Here is a 20,635-nt window from a genome sequence, read left to right on the forward strand (position 1 = left end):
TGACATCAAACTTTGTGAGTCCTTTTTGAACCATTAATGTGTGTCTCATGGTAGATCAACTAGCAAAATCCATTTATACTATTGAAGGTTTCATGTAAACAGATTTTGCATCAGTACTGGGACCAAATTTCCACAAAGTGGAATGTGTCCAGAGACCTTAATTTCCACAAACATGTGTGATGTCATCCATCAAGCTATGCCACAGTAATCGATATTAATTAACAAGTTTTATCATATGCATGATGAACATCAAATGAAGCTCCTCAGGAGAGAGTGTCAAAGAGTCCTCCAGGGATGAGGAAACAGGAGTAGAAAGGAAGCGTGAATGCAGATGGAGCACCTTCCTTGGCCACAGTAATATCAGTGCATGGGGATATATTACACCCTGTCTGATTTTCTTATCTGTGTGGCAGTGCAAATCTATACTGCCCAGGCCCAGAGCAGGAAGAAATATGTTCACCTTTTTTCCACTCTTCTTTTTCCTGAACATTCCATGTATGGTGGCTGACTTTGTTTATCCCAGGTGCTTTTGGAGCATGAAACATAGTGAATACAAAGATAGAAACCTGTTCACAGGATGTGGTTTCTTTATTCAAGCAGTACAAGGTCCTGTGGAGAAGGAGTATTTCAGTAATATTTTTAAAATACAGTAAGTTTTTTTGTATTATTCATGTAAATGTCATCATGAATATTTCCTGATACAACTGAGGATGAGCAGTAAAGCATTGCTATGATTCTTTTGTCCTATGATCTTAACCTAGAAAACAAAAAATAACTCTAACTTCTATTAAAACCTTAATGTTTAATTAGCATTTAAATTAACACATGGTATATATTTTCCATCAGCCTCTGAATTATAGAAATAGAAACTGAGCAATAAAACAACCTTTATCTATCACATATATCCCTCTACCCAACAGTTTTCATACTGGAGTTGCCAATGTATCTTATCTAAAGAATCCCCATAAATTGTCTATTAGTCTATCTTTTATCTGTTAGACAAAGTGCCATATAATCGGCTGGTGGTCCTTTCATAGGAGTGTAGGTTTCTAGTGCATGTGCTACAGCCTCTAATGTTGGTGACTAACCTTTTTCTGCAGAAGTTTCCTCCATTTTATCCCCATTAATGTACTGAAGCTGCATCACGAATCGGTGTAAGAAAACTGTCTTCTCTAAACTTGATATTTTGATTTATTAAAATTCACTGGCTTTTAGGTCTATCAGTGTTTAGTTCTTCACTCTCTGGGCAGAATGAAGAAGGAATGTGTTGATTATAAAAATATGTTTGGATTCTTTGAAAAGTGGTATTATTATAAATAGTGGTGACATGTTACTTCCCTTGTCACTGTCCTGAGCGACAACAGTGGCATAAGATAGTTGTCAATCAAGAGAATAAGAACAGAGGAGTCACCTGCTAGCTCTTTTCTCCCATTATTTAGGAGAAACATGTGTCTTCCCTCTTTCCCTCTTTGTTATTCAACATGGCACTTTTCATATTTAGCACTTTTGATCTTTTTCAGTAATTTTACAAAGTACATTTGAATATGTTTTGCAGTGTGAGCACTATCCACATTTTGATTTTGTAGACTTTTTTTTTTAAGACACAGTATTTTAGACCTCAAAGTTACTCTGATCAGTCAAATACTATATGTTTCTTAATGGTAAATGTCCAAAACTTAATGTTTTATTTGTACAAGTACTAGTCTCAAATTTCTGTACTCTTTTATTGAAATTCACAAAAATTGCACTTTCTCCATGTATTCATAAAGAATATTCTAAAATGTCATATATATATATATATATATATATACAGAGAGAGAGAGAGAGAGAGAGAGAGAGAGAGAGAGAGAGAGAGAGAGAGAGAGACCACAGATTTAGAGTGTCTAACTGGAATACAAATATTTAACTCTCAGTAAAAAATAATAACAAAGTAATATATTTGATTCTTATCTGTCAAATGTTTTGAAATAATTCAGAAATAGACAAAAATTATTCTTATCCAAAACATAAACACAATTTTAAAAATAAAGAGCATTTAAGGTAAGAAAGATTGATTATGTGGAGATATAATAAATAGGTTTGCCTTGCATGAAAATTAATTTAACTAAATGTTAAATTATTGTTACAAAAGACTGTTGTAAACTCAAATGTCATGTTTCACTGCCTTAGCTAATACAGTCAGTTTTATAATAAAAAAAACCTTAAACTAACACATCCTCTGTGTTTTATAAGTTTCTCACTAATTTCAAATAAATATGTGAACATTTTTATCATTTGTTCAAAGCATTTGACAGTTTATTTACCTACTAATCAAACATTCACAAACAAGGGGAGAAAACCCCTCTCTGTGAGAATATAAAATCTGTGTGTTTCAATTGTTTCCTCTCATGAACATTTAAGAAATTTATAAACTTCCAGTTCTTTTATCATCTCAACCACATTACACAGGTCATTTCAGTCTTTAGGAAGTGGGGAAAATACACTCCAGTGCAGAATTGTCATTGTATTGACTGCAAATGTATATCTGTAAATTTCTGTCTTTATAAACCCAGTAACCTTTTACAGAAAACATACTGAAAGCCTAAAGTACACTCTGGCTTTGGCTTTTTCCATGAATGAAATCAACAAGAGCCCTAATCTTTTGCCAAATACGTCTCTAGTATTTACATTCTCTGAATTTGTTTGTGACTGGGAATCCCAATTCAAAAGTCTAGCATTTTTGGCTTTACAAAATCATGAAATTCTCCCTAATTATATCTGTACCAAAGACATCACATGTGGAATCGCACTTACAGGACTATATTGGGCAACGACTGTGATGTTTCATACAATTCTAAGCAATTTAGTATTTCAGAAGGTAAGTGAGTGTGTGTATATGTGTGTGTTTTTGTGTTTATGTGTGGGTGTATGAGGGTGTGTTTGTGTTGGGGGATGGTGTGAATTCATGAAATCAGTTATTTCTTGGTGCTCCCATAGCCTTACTAGGGCTTAGTCAATGTATATAGCTTAAGGGTGCTATTCCAAGTCTTGATGGAGCTTCTGACTGATCTTGTATGAAACAGAGATGTGGGAAGAAATAATATCTGGCTGAGACTTCTAGAAATCTGCAGAAAATGTGTTTATAAGTTTTAGAAATGAATTGTATCTCACGCTGCTTCTTGTGTTCTAGTTCCTTCATCTTACTTATGGATCCTTTCATCCTGTCCTGAGTGATCCTGAAAAATTTCCCAATCTATATCAGATGGCCTCTGAGGATACATCTCTTGCCTTTGCCCTTGTCTCCTTCATAACTCATTTCGGTTGGAACTGGGTAGGGTTGGCCATCTCAGACAATGATCAAGGTATCCAATTTCTCTCCTGTTTGAGAAGAGAGATGGAAAAAAAATACAGTTTGCTTTGCTTTTGTCAACATGATTCCAGTCAATATACATTTATACATGTCAAGAGCTGAAGTGTATTACAACCAAATCATAACATCATCCACAAATGTTGTTATCCTTTATGGTGAAACAGACACTACTTTAGCTGTGAGCTTTAGAATGTGGGAATCTCTAGGTATACAGAGAATATGGGTCACCACTTCATGGTGGGATGTCATTCCTAGTCATAAAGATTTAACATTTGCTAACTTATGTGGGACTTTTGCTTTTGAACAGCACCATGCTGAAATTTCTGGTTTTAAAACTTTTATCCAGACAATGAACCCATTCAAATACTCAGATGAATATCTGGTCAAGCTGGAATGGATGTACTTTAACTGTAATGTCTCAGCATTTAAATGTAAGCCACAGAAGAACTGCTCATCCAATCACTTATTAGAATGGCTAATGGCGCATAGTTTTGAAATGGCCTTTATTGAAGGGAGTTATAACATATACAATGCTGTGTATGCTTTTGCCCATGCACTCCATCAAACGACTTTTCAAAAGGTTGATAATCTTCCTACTGATGTTGGAAAAGAACAAATTTATGACTGCAAAAAGGTAGTGCTTCCTACATTATCTGATGTTTCATTTTTATCAATGCCTTTAAGAATCTCCTAGATACCCAAACCAAGGGTACAAGAAAGTCTTTTCCAAAATAGAATGATTTATGAACACTATTCATGCCATGCATATAAATCTATATGTTTGTATTAAATGCTAATATAAAGGGAATAAAATAGAAGGCAAAAATTTGTCAATGTAGCACTGTTATTTTTTTTTTACAAATTACCTGCATATCATCACACATGTTCTAATATTGAAAACACATTCAATCTTTCCTTATGAATTCACTCAATGTGCATTCTTTGTTCATTAATTGTCAACTATGTTGTAATTACTGGTGGAAATGGAAATGGTTTTAACTAGAGATCCCAACTTATGTTGTTCCCACTCTAGGTTAGGGACATTACTTGATGCTCTGAGAGTCTCTTTATAAAGGACACAGTGATGAATTCAGTTTACTGCATTCCTATGTGCTCAGTTGTGTGAATGTGTATTTCTCACTGTATATTTGTATGTTTCTGCGTCTCTATCAGTGTTTATATCTATGTGTATGTCTACATCTAGATATAGATGATAAAGAGATAGAGATAGCAGTAGATCACACACACAGTCATGCACACAGACATACACACACACACAGAGTTTTGTGTTTCTATCTATATGTCTGTATGTCAGTTATCATTAATTTGTCTAATTTCTAATAGCTTTCTGTATGGTTGATTTTGTCTAAGTGTATATTCCTCTGTACATTTTTCAATGCATGTGACTACATGTGCCTGTGTTTTGTAGATGTTTCTTCATTAATGTATTTCTGTTTTGCTTTGGCTATGTGTTTTTATATGAGAGCATCAAATTTTGTCTGCAATGTCAATTTCATTGGGTGTCATTATATATGTATGTCTACCTATGTATGTTTCTCTGTGCATGTGTTTGCATGTGGTGTGCAGAGGGGGGTTGTCTGGGTGTTTCGAGTCTGTTCTACTTTTTGATGCAAATTATGCCTCCATGTGTATTTGTAATTTCTATTGTGAGTATGGGCATGTATATGTGTGTTTGTGTGCTTCAGCTATGTGTATATCTCTATAAGGTTTCAAGTCTCTCTGTGTTTCTTGTTTCTGTATATTTTATATTGCAAATATATGTTTGCTATCTACATGCATATTTTTGGTGATTTTCTATTAGAGATGTAAAATAATAGTAAATGTATACTTTTTTGTTCATCCCATTACTTGTACTGAGAGTTTTCTCCTGTGTACTGTAAATAAAATAGCCCAGAATTGAAATAAGAGTATATTTTCTTACTGTAAGGAGGAATACTCTAGTATACTGTCTATCTTTCAGCTGTCCTCCTCCCTGAGAACGACCCACTTCACTAATCCTGCTGGGGACAGAGTGAATATGAATCAAAGAGACAAACTGCAGGAAGAGTATGACATTTTCTACATTTGGAATTTTCCACAGGGCCATGGACTTAAAGTTAAAATAGGAATGTTTAGTCCATATTTTCCAAATGGTCAACAGCTACATTTATCTAAAGATATGATAGAGTGGGCAACAGGAAGTACACAGGTGAGTTTTCTCTACCTGTACCAATTTAATGTACACAGCAGTAAATCACATCAAGAGTATGCATCCAATCTTCCCCGAGACTGATAAATGTGATGACTGCCATTTGAAAGAACAATTTCTACCTTCCTCATCCATGTTTCTTTATTTCATTTTTTGTAATTCCCTGAGTATTTCTAACAATCATAAAATGTATTTGTATCATATCAAAACCTGTATCTTGCCTTTAACTTCCAAAGTGGGTAGAACATTTGGATCACATTTCTTTGTCACTGAGGTGCATTTCCTCTATGAAACCTAATACTGGGTCCTTTTTACGTATCCAGTCTGTTAGTCAATGTATTTTTATTAGGAAATATCAATTTCATTGATGTTGAGAAATATTAGAGAACAATGATTGCTGTTTTCTGCTATTTTTGTTGCTAGAGGTGGAATTTTTTTTCTGTGGCTGTTTTCTTATGGGTTACTTGAAAGAAGATTACTTTCTTCCTTTTTATAAGATGTAGTTTTGTTTCTTGTGTTGGAGTTTCCCATCTATTATCATTTGTAGGGCTGTATTTGTGGAAATATGTTGTGTAAATTTTGTTTTGTCATGGAATATCTTGGTTTCTCCATCTATGTTAATTGGGAGCTTTGCTGGATATAGTAGCCTGGGCTGGCATTTGCATTCTCTTAGGGTCTGTAAGACATCTGCTCAGGATCTTCTAGCTTTCATAGTCTCTGTTGAAAAGTCTGGTATAATTCTGATCAGTTTGCATTTATATGTTACTTAACCCTTTTCCCTTACTGCTTTTAATATTTTTTCTTTGTTTGGTGCATTTGGTGTTTTGACTATTATATGGTGGGAGGAATTTTTTCCTGGTCCAATCTTTTTGGAGTTCTGAAGGCTTATTGTATGTTTATGGGCATCACTTTCATTAGGTTAGGTAATTTTTCTTTAATAATTTTGTTGGAGATATTCACTGACCCTTTAAGTGAATTTTCACTGTCTTCTATACCTATTATCCTCAAGTGTTCTGAATTTCCCGGGTGTTTTGGGCTAGGGGCTTTTACATTTTGCATTTTCTCAGACTGTTGTGTCATTTTTTTCTATGGTATTCTTTGTCCTTGAGATTCTCTCTTTTATTTCTTTTATTCTGTTGGTGATGCTTGCATCTGTGACTCCTGACTGCCTTCCTTGGTTTACTATCTCCAGAGTTCTCTCACTGTAAATTTTTTATTGTTTCTATTTCCATTTTTAGATCCTGGAAGGTTTTGTTCAATTCCTTTTCTGCTTTGTTTGTGTTTTCCTGTAATTATTTAATAAGAAACTTTTGTATTTTCTCTTTAATGGCTTCTATCTGTTTACCTGTGTTCTCCTGTATTTCTTTGAGGGAGTTAATTATGTCCTTTTTACAGTCTTCTGACATCATTATGAGATACAATTTTAAATCAGAATCTTCTTTTTCTGGTGTGTTGTGGTGTCTAAGGCTTGCTTTAATGCAAGTACTGGTTTCAGATAAATCCAAGTGCCATTTGTTTTTGTTGCTTAAGTTCTTACACTCTCTCCATCTGGTTATCTCTGAAGTTAGCTGGTCTTGATGTCTCTGACAGTAGTGTGACCTTCCTGTAAACCTATGTGTCATCACTCCTGGAAGACCATCTCTCCAAGCAGAGGTTGGCTACTGAGAGTTGTGGCATAGGGTCAGCTCCAGGGCACAGATGGAAACTGGAAAAATCCTGTCCCAGGTTGCTTCTTGGTTACTGTGTCCTGAGGGATCTGTGAGGGTCCCTCCTAGGAGTGTTGGTTGTCTTTCTTATGCTCTCAGATATGTCAGAATTTCTGGGAGACCAGCTCTCTCTCCCAGTGGGATTTGTGTATGGAGAACTTGACACAGGGTCCACTCTAGGACACAGATGGAAACTGGAATGATTCTATTTCAGGCTGTTCCTCCTGTCTTTATAAACTTACTAAGGATGAAATTAAATAAGAAATACAAAAAAAGAAGGGTCTTTTAGAAAGGTGAAATTTATCAATATTATACAATGAGACCTTGTTTCAACAAAAACAAAAATGAAAAGCAAAACAATATGTCCAATCATATTTCTAAAGACCATGACATGGGCATTTGAATAATAGACTCTGTGATGAAAACATCAAGCATAAGATGAAACAAAGGATGTGAATTCAGAATGAAGAAATCAACAAAATTTCATTGCAGCATATAGACACCCATCACCAGATTCATTTAATATCAAGATTTTCATAATTTAAGAAACACTTCAATTAGTTTTCAGCAACCTAAATTTTCAGCATATTTCCAGTCTCTATAAAGCCTTTTCACTTCAAAAAACACTTCACCTTCCACCTCGTTATACAGAACTTTGGCACCTCCACACCACAAATGCAACAGAGGTGGTAATTTCTATTTTTGTTTATTTCATTAAGGTTTGCTATTCCAACAAACATTGAGGTTCCTTTGGTTATCTCATATTTGAGGCCTTATTTCCCATGATTTTTATGTCCTTTACACATAATTAGCTATTTAGTTGCTGTTATTTAAACACTAACTATAAACAAATTGAGAATAAAAGGTCAATTTGGCTCACATGTTACACTAAAGAAAAGGCAAAGCATGGATCTAGAAAATTCACCTGAAATTTACTCACTCAAAAAACTTTGTTTACTGGCTTAAAGTGCACGATTTCTAATGCACCACTACCTTCCAATATTTGGGAACCCCTCCATCAATTATCAATTTAAAATATGCACCACATATATGATGACAGGCTAAAGTGATGGAGATAATTTCTCTATTATGATTCTCTTTGACTTTTTACTATACTTTATGTTAAATGGACAAGAATTACATACAACAACCAGTTTGCAATTCCTACACTATTTTCACACAGGACATTAACCACCTCTTCTTCCCAAATTTCTTTTTTTGGGGGGGCTTCATCAAAATTTTATTTATTTATTTATTTTAAAACCTTATTTTTAAAAACAAATATAAAAGAAAAAAATTTTAAACATTTTTGCATAAATGTATACAAATACAATTGTGTCAGTGCTTGGCTATTTTTTTCTTTTTTTTTAAGGTTTGATACTCTGCATTGAGGTCTTACTATTTGCAATGAGCAAAAAGAACATGTAAAACAGGTTGTAACCTGGAATGAGTCAACATGTTCTTGGTGTGTAAGGATTGAGCATGACTTTTTGTTTGTTTGTTTGTTTGTTTTCTTCTTTTTTTTAACTTTTCTTTCTTTTCTTTTCTTGTTTTTACTAGGATGTAGTTCCCCTCATTGTATTGGGTTTTCCACCTATAATTCATTGTAGTGCTGGGTTTGTGGTCAGATATTGTGTAAATTTAGATTTGTCTTGCTATATCTTCATCTCTCCATCTATGGTGATGGATAGTTTTGCTGGGTATAGCAGCTTGGGCTGGCACTTGTGCTCTCTTAGGGTCTGCATGTTGTCTGTCCAGGCTCTTCCAAGCTTTCATAGTCTCTGTTGAGAAATCAGGTGTGATTCTGATTGCTCTGCCTTTATATGTTACATGACCTTTTTCTCTTACTGCTTTTAGTATTCTTTCTTTGCTTTAGGCACTTGGTGTTTTGACTATTATGTGTCGGGAGGAATTTCTTTTCTGGTCCAATCTACTTGGAGTTCTGAAGGCTTCTTTTATGCTCCTGGTCATCTCATTCTTAAGGGTAGGAAAGTTTTCTTCTACGATTTTGTTGAAGATATTTACTGTGCCTCTTAGTTGATATTCTTCTTGCTCTTCTATTCCAATTATCCTTAGGTTTGGTCTTCTCATTGTGTCCTGGATATCCTGGACATTTTGGGTTAGGAGCTTTTTGGTTTTTGCATCTTCTCTAGCTGTTTTTTCTAAGTTTACAATGTTGTCTTCTGCCCCCGAGATTCTCTCCTCTATCTCTTGTAGTCTATTGGAAATGCTTGCTTCTGTGACTCCTGATTTCTTTTTTAGGTGTTTTACCTCTAGGGTTATCTCTTTTAGTGTTTTTTTTATTCTTTTAGTGTTCTTTTATTTTATTATTGTTAATTTCCATTTTAAATTCCTTCTTCCATTCCTTCATCTCTTTGGTTCTGTTTTCCTATATGTCTTTGAGTGTTTTTCTTGTTTCTTCTTTAAAAGCTTCTGATTCTTTTTGCTTTTCCTCCCATTCTCATTTAAGGATCTCTATCAGCGTCTTGAGGTATGATTTTAGGTCTGTGTCTTCTTTTTCTGGAGTGTTTGGCATTCCAATGTTTGCTGTTATGGGAGAGCTGGGTACTGGTGTTGCCAGGTTGTCTTGGTTTCCTTGGGATATGCTCTTTTGCTTTCCTCTTGCCATCTTGTTGTCAGTGATATGTTCTTGCCTTTCCCTTGTTTCTGGTCTGTGTCCCTGTATCTCCACTGGCCCAGGTGGCGGATGGTCTGAGCCCTGTTCTGCGCTCCAAAGCCACTGGGTGGGAACAGAGGTCCCAATGCTGGGTTCCTGGTCCCTGGATCAGGCAGGGCAGGGCGCGCTTTCCGTGCGCACTCAGCAGAGATCTCTCTGCTCCCTGGCTGCCCAGATTCCCTACTCACCAGTGTTTAAATCTTTGGGAACTCTCTTCTCGAATTTCAAGGTGATAGAAAACAGTTCAACTTTTCCAAAGTTTTTCTATATATTGATGTCTGTAATCATAAATTGTACTAAGTAAAATCTGGTACATTTGTTGGATTATATAAAATAAATTTATTAATATCACATGCCAATATATAGCACAATCCATATATTTTTCTTTAGATGCCAACCTCTGTGTGCAGTGCTAATTGTGGTCCTGGGTTTAGAAAATTCAGGAAGAATGCAATGCCAGCTTGCTGTTTTGATTGTAAACCATGCCCAGAAAATGAAATTTCTAATGAGACAAGTGAGTATTTCCAGCAGGGATAGACTCTTCAACTTGATTCTCATCTTACACTCATAGAGGGACAATGACCTGTTTTAAAATGGAATGTTATAAACATATATCATTTTCTTAAGTAAGTTATTGTAAGGATACAATAATTGAAAATATCCTCATTACGAAAAAAAAGTACAGGGTGAGACTATCTTCAAGGAGACAGGGGTGTGGGGAGGAGGTATGGAATGTGAAACAGTTGATGGGTGGACTGGGAGGACAATAAAATCTGGAGTGTAAACTAAAACAAAATTAAAAAGAAAAAGTTGAATTTATATATCATTGACTCTTTGAAAATATAGTAGATGTTATATTATCAAACAGATTTGATAAGAAAACACAAGGATTATTGTGTTCCAGAGAAGATCTTTTCTAATGATTAATTCTTTCTACGAATTATGTAGATTAGGAATCTGTTAAACATTTATTAATATTGACTTGAGGTACTTTACATGAGTTTACTAATACATATCAAGTACAGAAGGACATGGAAGAAAGAATAAGGCATGTGTTTAGTGGGAACCAGACCCAAACCCACTGAAAGACCAAGGAAGGGGGTAAATAATAGTTTGTAAAATTATCAGAAACTGTTAAGCATTAGAAAGAAGATTTTGTATAATAAAGAGATGTTTTGAAAAAAAAATACATCCATTTATTTTAAGAAAAATTGAAGGAAACTTTAGAGCAAATTCTTTTATTTTCATTGAAGAACTTTATCTTAAAAACAGAGATAAATGTACAAATTTTAAGCATTTTTGCATAAAAATATATGAATAAATTTTTGTCAATGCTTGGCTGTTTTTTTAAAGGTTTGATAGTGTGCATTAAGATCTTACTAGTTACAACGAGCATAAAGCACATGTAAAACAGGATGTAACCCTGAATTAGTCAAGGTTTTCTTGGTGTTTAAGGAGTAAACATAATGGTTTTTTCTTTTTTTTTTTTTTTTTTTGAGAACTTCACACAGTGTGTGAGTTGTTTCTGGGGTGTTGTGAGCTTTCTGGGGTTAGTATCACATTATTACTGACTGCATATTATGTCTGTTCTTTTGTGACTGGGTTATCTCATTAAGAATGATATTCCCTATATGCATCCATTTTCTTAAGAATTTCATAAAGTCATTGTTTATAATAGTTGAGTAGTACTCCATTGTGTAAATATACCACAATTTTTGTATCCATTAATCTACTGAAGGACATCTGGGTTCTTTCCAGCTTCTGGCTATTATAAATAGAGCTGCTATGAACATTGTGGTGCATGTATCTTTGTTGTATGTTGGAGCGTCTCCGGGGTAAATGCCCAGAAGTGGAATAACTGGGTGTTCAGGTAGTACTATCTCCAATTTTCTGAGGAACCACCCAGTTTAGAACCCCACCAACAGTGGTGAACTGTTCCTCTTTCTTGACATCTTCTCCAGCATCTGTTGTCATCTGTATTTTTTTATTGGAAAATCTGACTGGTGTGAGGTGGAATCAATGTGTTGTTTTGATTTTTATTTCCCTGATTGAAAATGATGTCGAGGACTAACTTAGATGCTTCTCAGCCATTCAAAATTCCTCAATTGATAACTTTTTGTATAGCTCTGTACTCCATTTTTCTATAGGGTTGTTTGATTCTCTGGTGTCTAGCTTCTTGAGTTCTTTGTATAACATAAATATAAGGCCTCTATCTGATGTGGAGTTGGTAAAGATCTTCTCCCACTCTGTTGGCTGCCATTTTGTTTTCTTGAGAGTGTCCTTAGCCTTACAGAAACTTTGCAATCTCATTAAGTCCCATTTGTCAATCTTTGACCTTAGAGCATGAGCCATTGGTATTCGGTTCAGAAAAATTTCTCCTCTGCCTATTTGTTCTAAGGTTTTCCTTACATTCTCATCGAATAGTTTCAGTGTTCCTGGTTTAATTTGGAGATCTTTGATCCACTTGCACTTGAGCTTTGTACAAGGAGATAAGAAACAGTCTATTTTCTGCATGCTGAATGCCAGTTGGACCAACACCATTTGTTGAATAGGCTGTCCTTTTTTCATTGAATGCTTACAGCTCCTTTGTCAAAAATCAGGTGACCATATACGTGAGGGATCATTTCTGGATCTTCTATTTTATTCCATTGATCCAAGTGCCTATTTCTTTACCAGTACCATGCAGGTTTTAGCACAATTGCCCTGTAATATAGCTTGAGGTCCAAGATAGTGAATCTTGCAGATGTTTTCTTGTGGTTGAGGATGGATTTTGCTATTCTATGTCCTTTGTTATTCCAGATGAAATTACACATTGCTCTTTCCAACTCAATGAAGAATTGGGTTGGTATTTTGATGGGGATTGCATTGAATCTGTGGATTGCTTTTTGTAAGATGGCCATTTTTTATAATATTGATCCTTCCAATCCATGAGCATGGGAGATCTTTCCATTTTCTGAGATCTTCTTCAATTTCCTTAGTTAGAGGTTTGAAGTTCTTGTCATAAAGGTCCTTCACTTGCTTAGTTAGGGTCACACCAATGTATTTCATATTTTTGTGACTATTGTGAAGGGTAACATTTCCCTAATTTCTTTCTCCATATGATTGTTCTTTGAGTAGAAGAAGGCTACTGATTTGTTTGAGTCAATTTTTTATCCAGCCACATTTCTAAACTTGTTTATCAGCTGTTGAAATTCTCTGGTAGAATTTGTGAGGTCGTTTAAGTTCACTATCATGTCATCTGCAAATAGAAATATTTTTACTTCTTCATTTCCAGTTTTTATCCCTTTGATTTCCTTTTGCTGTCTAATTGCTCCAGCCAGAATTTCCAGTACTATGTTGAATAGGTAGGAGGAGAGTGGGCAGCCTTGTCGAGTCCCTGATTTTAGTGGGATTGTTTCAGGTTTCTCACCGTAAAGTTTGATGTTGGCTGTTGGTTTGCTGTATATTCCGTTTATTATATTAAGGTATGGGCCTTAGATTCCTGTTTTTTCCAAGACTTTTAATATAAAGGGATGTTGAATTTCGTCAAATGCTTTTCAGCATCTAGTGAGATGACCATGTGGTTTATTTCTCTGAGTTTGTTTATATGGTGGAATACATAGATGACTTTTCATATATTAAACCATCCCTTCATCCCAGGGATGAAGCTTACTTGATCATAGTGAATGATCCTTTTGATGTGTTCTTGTATTCAGTTTGCCAGGATTTAGTTGAGTATTTTTGCATCAATGTTCATAAATGAGATTTGTCTGAAGTTCTCTTTTCTTGTAGGGTCTTTGTGTGGATTAGGAACGAGAGTAATTGTAGCCTCAAAAAAAATAGTAGTGTTCCATCTGATTCTATTTTGTGGAATAGTTTGGAGAGTATTGGTATTATGTCATTAATAAATGTTTGATAAAATTCTGTACTGAAACCATCTGGACCTGGGCTTTTTTTGGTTGGGAGGCTTTTGTTGACTTTTTCTATTTCTTTAGGTGTTATAGAATTATTTAGATGTTTACCTGGTCCCGGTTTAACTTTAGAATCTTGTATCTGTCTTGGAATTCATCCATTTCCTCCGGATTTTCCAGCTTTGTTGAGTATAGCCTTTTGTAGTAGGATCTGATTATTTCTTCAATTTCCTCAGTTTCAGCCGTTATGTCTCCAATTTCCTTTCTGATTTTTTAATTTGGATACTCTCTCTTTGCCCTCTAGTTAGTCTTGTTAAAGGTTTTTCAATCTCGTTAATTTTTCTCAAAGAACCAGCTGTTGGCTGTGTTGATTCTTTAAATGCTTCTTTTTGTTTCTATTTGGTCTATTTCTGCCCTATGTTTGATTATTTCTTTCCGTCTACTCCTCTTTGGTGTATCTGTTTCCTTGTGCTCTAGAGCTTTCAACTGTGCTGTCAAGTTGCTGATGTATGCTCTCTCCAATTTCTTTTTGGAAGCACTCAGAGCTATAAGTTTTCCTCTCAGTACTGATTTCATTGCATCACAGAGGTTTGGGTTTGTTGTTCATTGAATTCTAGAAAATTTTTAATTTCCTTCTTTATTTCTTCTTTGACCCTGATATTGTTTAATAGAGCATATTTTTTCCAAGTGTATATGGGCTTTTTGTTATCTTTGTTGTTATTAAAGACCAGGCTTAGAACATAGTGATCTGAATGGATGCATGGGAGTATTTCAATCTTCTTACATCTATTGAGGCTCATTTTGTGACCAATTATGTGGTCAATTTTTGAGAAGGTGCTGTGAGGTGCTGAGAAGGCATGTTCTTTTACTTTAGGATGATATATTCTGTAGATATCTATTAATTCCAGTTGGTTCATAAGCTCTATTAGTTTTACTGTGACCCTGTTCAGCTTCTGTTTTCATGATCTGTGCATTGGTGAGAGTGGAACATTGAGGTCTCCAACTATTATTGTGTGAAGCACAATGTATTTTTTGAGCTTTAGTAGGGTTTCTTTTTTGAATTTGGGTGCTTTTGTATTTGAAGCATATATGCTAAGGATTGAGAGTTTCTTTTAACAAATGTCCCCTGTAATGAATAAAAGGTGTCTTTCCTCATCTTTTTTAAAAACTTTTGGTTGAAAATCTACTTATTTGATATTAGAATGGCCCCTCCAACTTGCTTCTTGGGGCCATTTGCTTGGAAGGTTTTTTTCCCAACCTTTTACTCTGAGATAGTGTCTGTCTTTGTATCTGAGATGAGTTTCCTGTATGTAAATGCTGGGTTCTGTTTATGTATCCAGTCTGATAGCCTATACATTTTGATTGGGGAATTGAGTCCATTTATGTTAACAGATATCAAGGAATAGTGGTTGCTGTTTTCTGCTATTTTTGCTTTTTGAGGTTGAATTGTGCCTGTATGTCTTTTTTCTTTTGGTTTTCTTGTTTTTATTAGGATGTATTTCCCCTCATTGTATTGGGTTTTCCACCTATAATTCATTGTAGTGCTGGGTTTGTGTTTAGATATTGTGTAAATTTAGGTATGTCTTGCAATATCTTAGTCTCTCCATCTATGATGATTGAGAGTTTTGCTGGGTATACTAGCTTTGGCTGGTACCTGTGCTCAATTAGGGTCTGCATGATGTCTGTCCAGGCTCTTCTAGCTTTCATATTCTCTGTTGAGAAGTCAGGTGTGATTCTTATTGGTCTGCTTTTATATATTAAATGACCTTTTTCCCTTACTGCTTTTAGTATTTTTTTTCTTTCCTTTGGCACTTGGTGTTTTCATTATTATGTGTCAGGAGGAATTTCTTTTCTGGTCCAACATATTTGGAGTTCTGTAGTCTTGTTTTATGCTCATAGTCATCTCATTCTTAAGGGTAGGGAAGTTTTCTTTTTCAATTTTGTTGAAGATATTTGCTGTGCCTCTTAGTTGATATTCTTTGCCCTCTTCTATTCTTATTATCTTTCGGTTTGGTCTTCTAATTGTGTTCTGGACCTCCTGGACATTTTGTGTTAGGAGATTTTTTGTTTTTTGCATCTTCCCTGACAGTTTTGTTTGTATTTTCAATGTTGTCTTTGGCCCCCGAGATTCTCTCTTCCATCTCTTGCAGTCTGCTTGCATCTGTGACTCCTGATATCTTTTTTAGGTTTTCTCCCTCTATGGTTGTCTCTTTTAGTTTTTTCTTTATTGTGTCCATTTCCATTTTAAATTCCTGTGTCCCTGGATCTCTGCTCTTCCTGTTGGTGGATGTTCTGAGTGCCTGTTCGGCACTCAACATCGTCCAACTTGGAATAGCACAATGCCAGGCTACTGGTTCCCTGAACCAAGCAGGGAGCATGGGAGGCGAATTTTCCATGTGCTCGGCAGAGATCTTTCTGCAGAGATCTCTCTGCACCCTGGCTAGTCAGAACACCTTCTCACCAGTCCTGTGACCATGGATCTCTTCTGTTCCTGGTGGCGGATGGTCTGAGTGACCGTTCTGCCCGAAGTCTTTTTTAAAAAACTGTTCAATGATATTTTAGATATAGAAAATTGAAATTCACCATTGATGCATGATGTGTAAAAATTAGGTGTACTCCATTAAATACTCGTATCAATAGTACCTACTTAATATTTTTCACAACAGAATACAAAAGAAAAAAAATGGTTTTGTCCCTCAGTGAATTAGCCTCAATTTAAAAGTGGTATTTGAAAGTGTATATTCCATATTAGTGAATTACTATTTAATCGGATTTCACTAATTACAATGGGCACATTGCATTAATCCCTTTGATTCCTGTGCTAACCTATATAATTGAATGGAAGTGCATAAAGGCTTTTTATGGCTAGTATGATGGCTTAGCAGTTAAATCCCTTCCCACTAATTATAATGGTTTTAGTTTATCTTCAGAACACATAATAGGAGGAAACAAACTCCTACCTGTTGTTTTCTGATATTTATGATGTTCTATATAAAACAAACACATAAGTAATTCAACTTGGCTGTTTGGGTACACCTGATATTGTTGCTGAAAACCAAATTCAAGTACTATCTAAGAGAAACACATTCTCCTCACAACCAAGTTAAATTCCTATTCTTTCAACAAATTAAATGATGCCAGCTCTCAACAAAAAACATTGTTCCATATAAAGGACTTCAAATCTTAGAAGAATCTTGTCCCTTACTGCAATTTTCCAATAATTCATTCAATGGCAATCAGATTTCTGACACATGGCATATTGCCTAATATTGCAATTTTTCAATAATTCATTACAATGGCAGTTATATTTCTGATGCATGTGATAGTGGAAATTATAGTGAGTTTTACCTTCAGTGATTGGGTTACTACTTTTATGTGAAAGCATCAAGAATATGGTGTCATTACAGCGAAAAGAGGACAACACTTGATATGATTTTTTATATTTGCAGTTACATTGATATTAGTTTTATATAAACTTCAGTTCTCATTTTTGGACTCATACTCCACCCATATTACCCAATTACTCTCATGTTCATCACATTTCTTATTACATTTAAACATACTTATAAATATATATACCCATGATAAATGAACCCAACAATATAGTAAAATAAATAAAAAATATTTGTTTTTTTATTCCTCATAGCAATAAAAGCATTTAATAATAGAATCAATTATTTTATATAGCAATGACCTTGTGTTCGCAGCAACCAAATTCACATATTACAACACATCTTCTATATACTTAAATGAAATATCCTGGAGAGATGTCTCAATGGTTAAGAGCACTGACAGCTCTTCCAAAGGTTCTGAATTCAAATCCCAGCAACCACATGGTGACTCACAAACATCTGTTATATGATCTGATGCCCTGTTCTGGTGTGCTGGAGCACAGCTACAGTGTGATTGTGTGTGTGTAATCTTTAACAAAAAATGAAATATCCTGACAGTAAAATTGCTGAAGCTCCACTAATAATACGTTCTTTTCTCCATTAGATGTGGATTTGTGTGTCCAGTGCCCAGAGGACCAATATCCCAATACAGAGCAAAATCAGTGCATTCCCAAAGCTCTTGTTTTTCTCACTTATGAAGAACCCTTGGGGATGGCACTTTCTCTAATGGCCTTGTGCTTCTCTGCACTCACAGCTGTGGTTCTTGGCATCTTTGTAAAACACCACAGTACTCCCATTGTTAAGGCCAGCAACCTCACTCTCACCTACGTCTTGCTCATATCTCTCATCTTTAGTTTCCTCTGCTCCTTGCTCTTCATTGGCCATCCAAACACAGCCACCTGCATCCTACAGCAAGTCACATTTGGCATTGTATTCACTGTGGCTATTTCTACTGTGTTGGCCAAAGCAGTTACTGTCATTCTGGCATTCAAAGTTTCAGCTTCTCAAAGAATGGTGAAGTACTTTTCTCTTTCACGGGTATCAAATTATATCATTCCCATCTGTACTCTCATTCAACTTATTTTATGTGCAGTCTGGATAGGAGCTTCTCCTCCTTCTGTTGATATTGATGTACAATCTGAGCATGGTCACATCATCCTTGTTTGCAACAAGGGTTCCATCACTGCCTTTCACTGTGTCCTGGGATACCTGGCCTGCCTGGCCTTTGTGAGCTTCATTCTGGCTTTCTTTTCCAGAAACCTTCCTGGCACCTTCAATGAAGCCAAGTCCATGACATTCAGCATGATGGTGTTCTGCAGTGTGTGGGTCACTTTTCTCCCTGTTTACCATAGCACCAAAGGCAAGTTCATGGTGGCTGTGGAGATCTTCTCCATATTGGCGTCCAGTGCAGGAATGCTGGGTTGCATCTTTGTTCCCAAATGTTACACAATACTGTTTAGACCAGACAAAAATTCTCTTCAAATGATCAGGGAGAAATCATCTTCCCATACTCACATTTTATAAAATCCTACTGACTCATGTAGAGTTGGTTCATAATCACCAAATATTGGATTACATTACTGTGACTATTTTTGGAATGACTCTCACTGTTTCTTCTAATGATGTACCTACTGAGGTCTACATTGTCTCCTCTAATCTTCTAGAATATTCTATACCATTCTTTCTCTTTGCCAGGTTTTGCTCCATTCTAAGAGTTACATGAATTCTTCTAGGAACATAAAAGAGAGAGAAATATTTTTATAGGTTGATAGAATATTTCAGAATATGAATTTATGTGTCAGCAATTAAAATACTGTCCTTCACTTCTAGAGGAACTTATTCAATACCTACACCCAGAAACTACTACTAACAACCTGTTGTACCAATAGCTACAAAGGATCAGATGGTCTCTTCTGTGCTCCAGATTTCCTGAACTTATTTATTCTCATAATCAATTTATAATTATATAATTTTTGAAAATATAGAATAACATGTTTAAGATTTCATGCTGGCATTCTGTTTTTCACTGCTCTTCTAAGATGTAAGAATTATAGGAACCTACAAAGACAAGCTGAGATATGAGTAGAGATGACTGGTTTATCTTCATACATTTCACCTGAGAACCCTCAACATTATGTGTACCATAAAACACAAAGTTAAGAAATTGACAAGGACACCTTAGTGTGTTGAACCAATCTTTTCAATATGTGGAATTTGTAAACTCTGTGACAAAGATAAGCTTTGACATAACAGGGTAACCCGAGGCATGTAGACAATTGGGGTTCATTGCTGAGAACAGCTAATGGCTGTTGGTCCAGAAATCAACTGGTGTAAGATCAAGATCTCAGATGACAGCAGATGCTGGTGAGGATGTGGAGAAACAGGAATACTCCTCCACCGTTGGTGTGGTTTTTAGAGGGTACAACCACTCTGGAAATCAGTCTGGCAATTCCTCAGAAAATTGGACATAGTACTAGGTGAAGACCTGGCTATTCCACTCCTGGATATATACCCCAAAAATGCTCTAACATATAATAAGGACACATGCACCACAATTTTTGCAGCAACCTTATTTATAATAGCCAGAAGCTGGAAAAAACTCAGATGTCCTTCAGCAGATGAATGGATACAGAAATTGTAGTACATGTACACAATGGAATACTACTCAGCTTTTAGAATCAATAACTTTATGAAATTCCTAGGCAAATGAATGGACCTAGAGACTATCATCCTGAGTGAGGTAACCCAGTCACAAAAGAACACTCATGGTATGCATGTAGTATTACCATATCTGTATGGTATAGATACTAGCCCAAGAAACACTGAATACTCAAGAAACAATTCACAGACCTTATGAAGCTCAAAAAGAAGGAAGGCAAAATGTGGAAGACTTGGTCCTTTTTAGAAGGGAGAACAAAAATCTCACTGTAGGAGGTACAGAATAAAGTGGAAGGGCTGGGATTGGAGAGGGAACCATTCAGGTGGCTGCCTCAGTTGGTAATCCTTCCCACGTGCAGCCACCTGTCCAAGCACTATTGCTGATGCTTGGAGGTGCTTGTTGAAAGGAACCAGATGGGGTGCCTCCTCAGGGGCTCTGCCAGAGTCATGCACCTTAGTATGCTTGCATGATTGAGCACTGGAACCCTGGTGAGGGTGCTGGGGTACAGGGGAAGGAATCAAGGAGCTGAAGTGCTTTTTGGTCTCAAGGGAAGAACAGCATTGTTGACCAACCATATCATCCACAGTTCTCATGTACTACAACACCAACCATTGAGCACACATTGAGAGGTCCATGGCTCCAGTTGCATATGCAGCAGAGAATAGCAATGTTTGGCATCAATGTGAGAAGTGTCCTTTGGTCCAGTGAGGGCATGTTTTCCCAATGTAGGGGAAGCCAAGGCACTGAGGTGGA

At 35.9% G+C, this 20,635-nt stretch overlaps 1 protein-coding gene across 1 annotated transcript; it reads left to right on the forward strand.

Moving 5' to 3' along the window:
- Positions 1-452: 452 nt before the first annotated feature.
- LOC308413699 (vomeronasal type-2 receptor 116-like) lies at positions 453-18,747 on the forward strand (the record flags this gene model as incomplete). The annotated part of the gene is given in 7 exon segments (XM_080908722.1): positions 453-649; positions 2,566-2,857; positions 3,170-3,379; positions 3,381-3,983; positions 5,331-5,558; positions 10,332-10,455; positions 17,828-18,747. Coding segments are annotated over 7 exon segments (2,574 nt in total).
- Between the last annotated feature and the right edge of the window lie 1,888 nt (positions 18,748-20,635).

Source organism: Micromys minutus (assembly GCF_963924665.1).
Source record: "Micromys minutus genome assembly, chromosome: 32".
In the NCBI taxonomy this organism is placed as follows: Eukaryota; Metazoa; Chordata; class Mammalia; order Rodentia; family Muridae; genus Micromys; species Micromys minutus.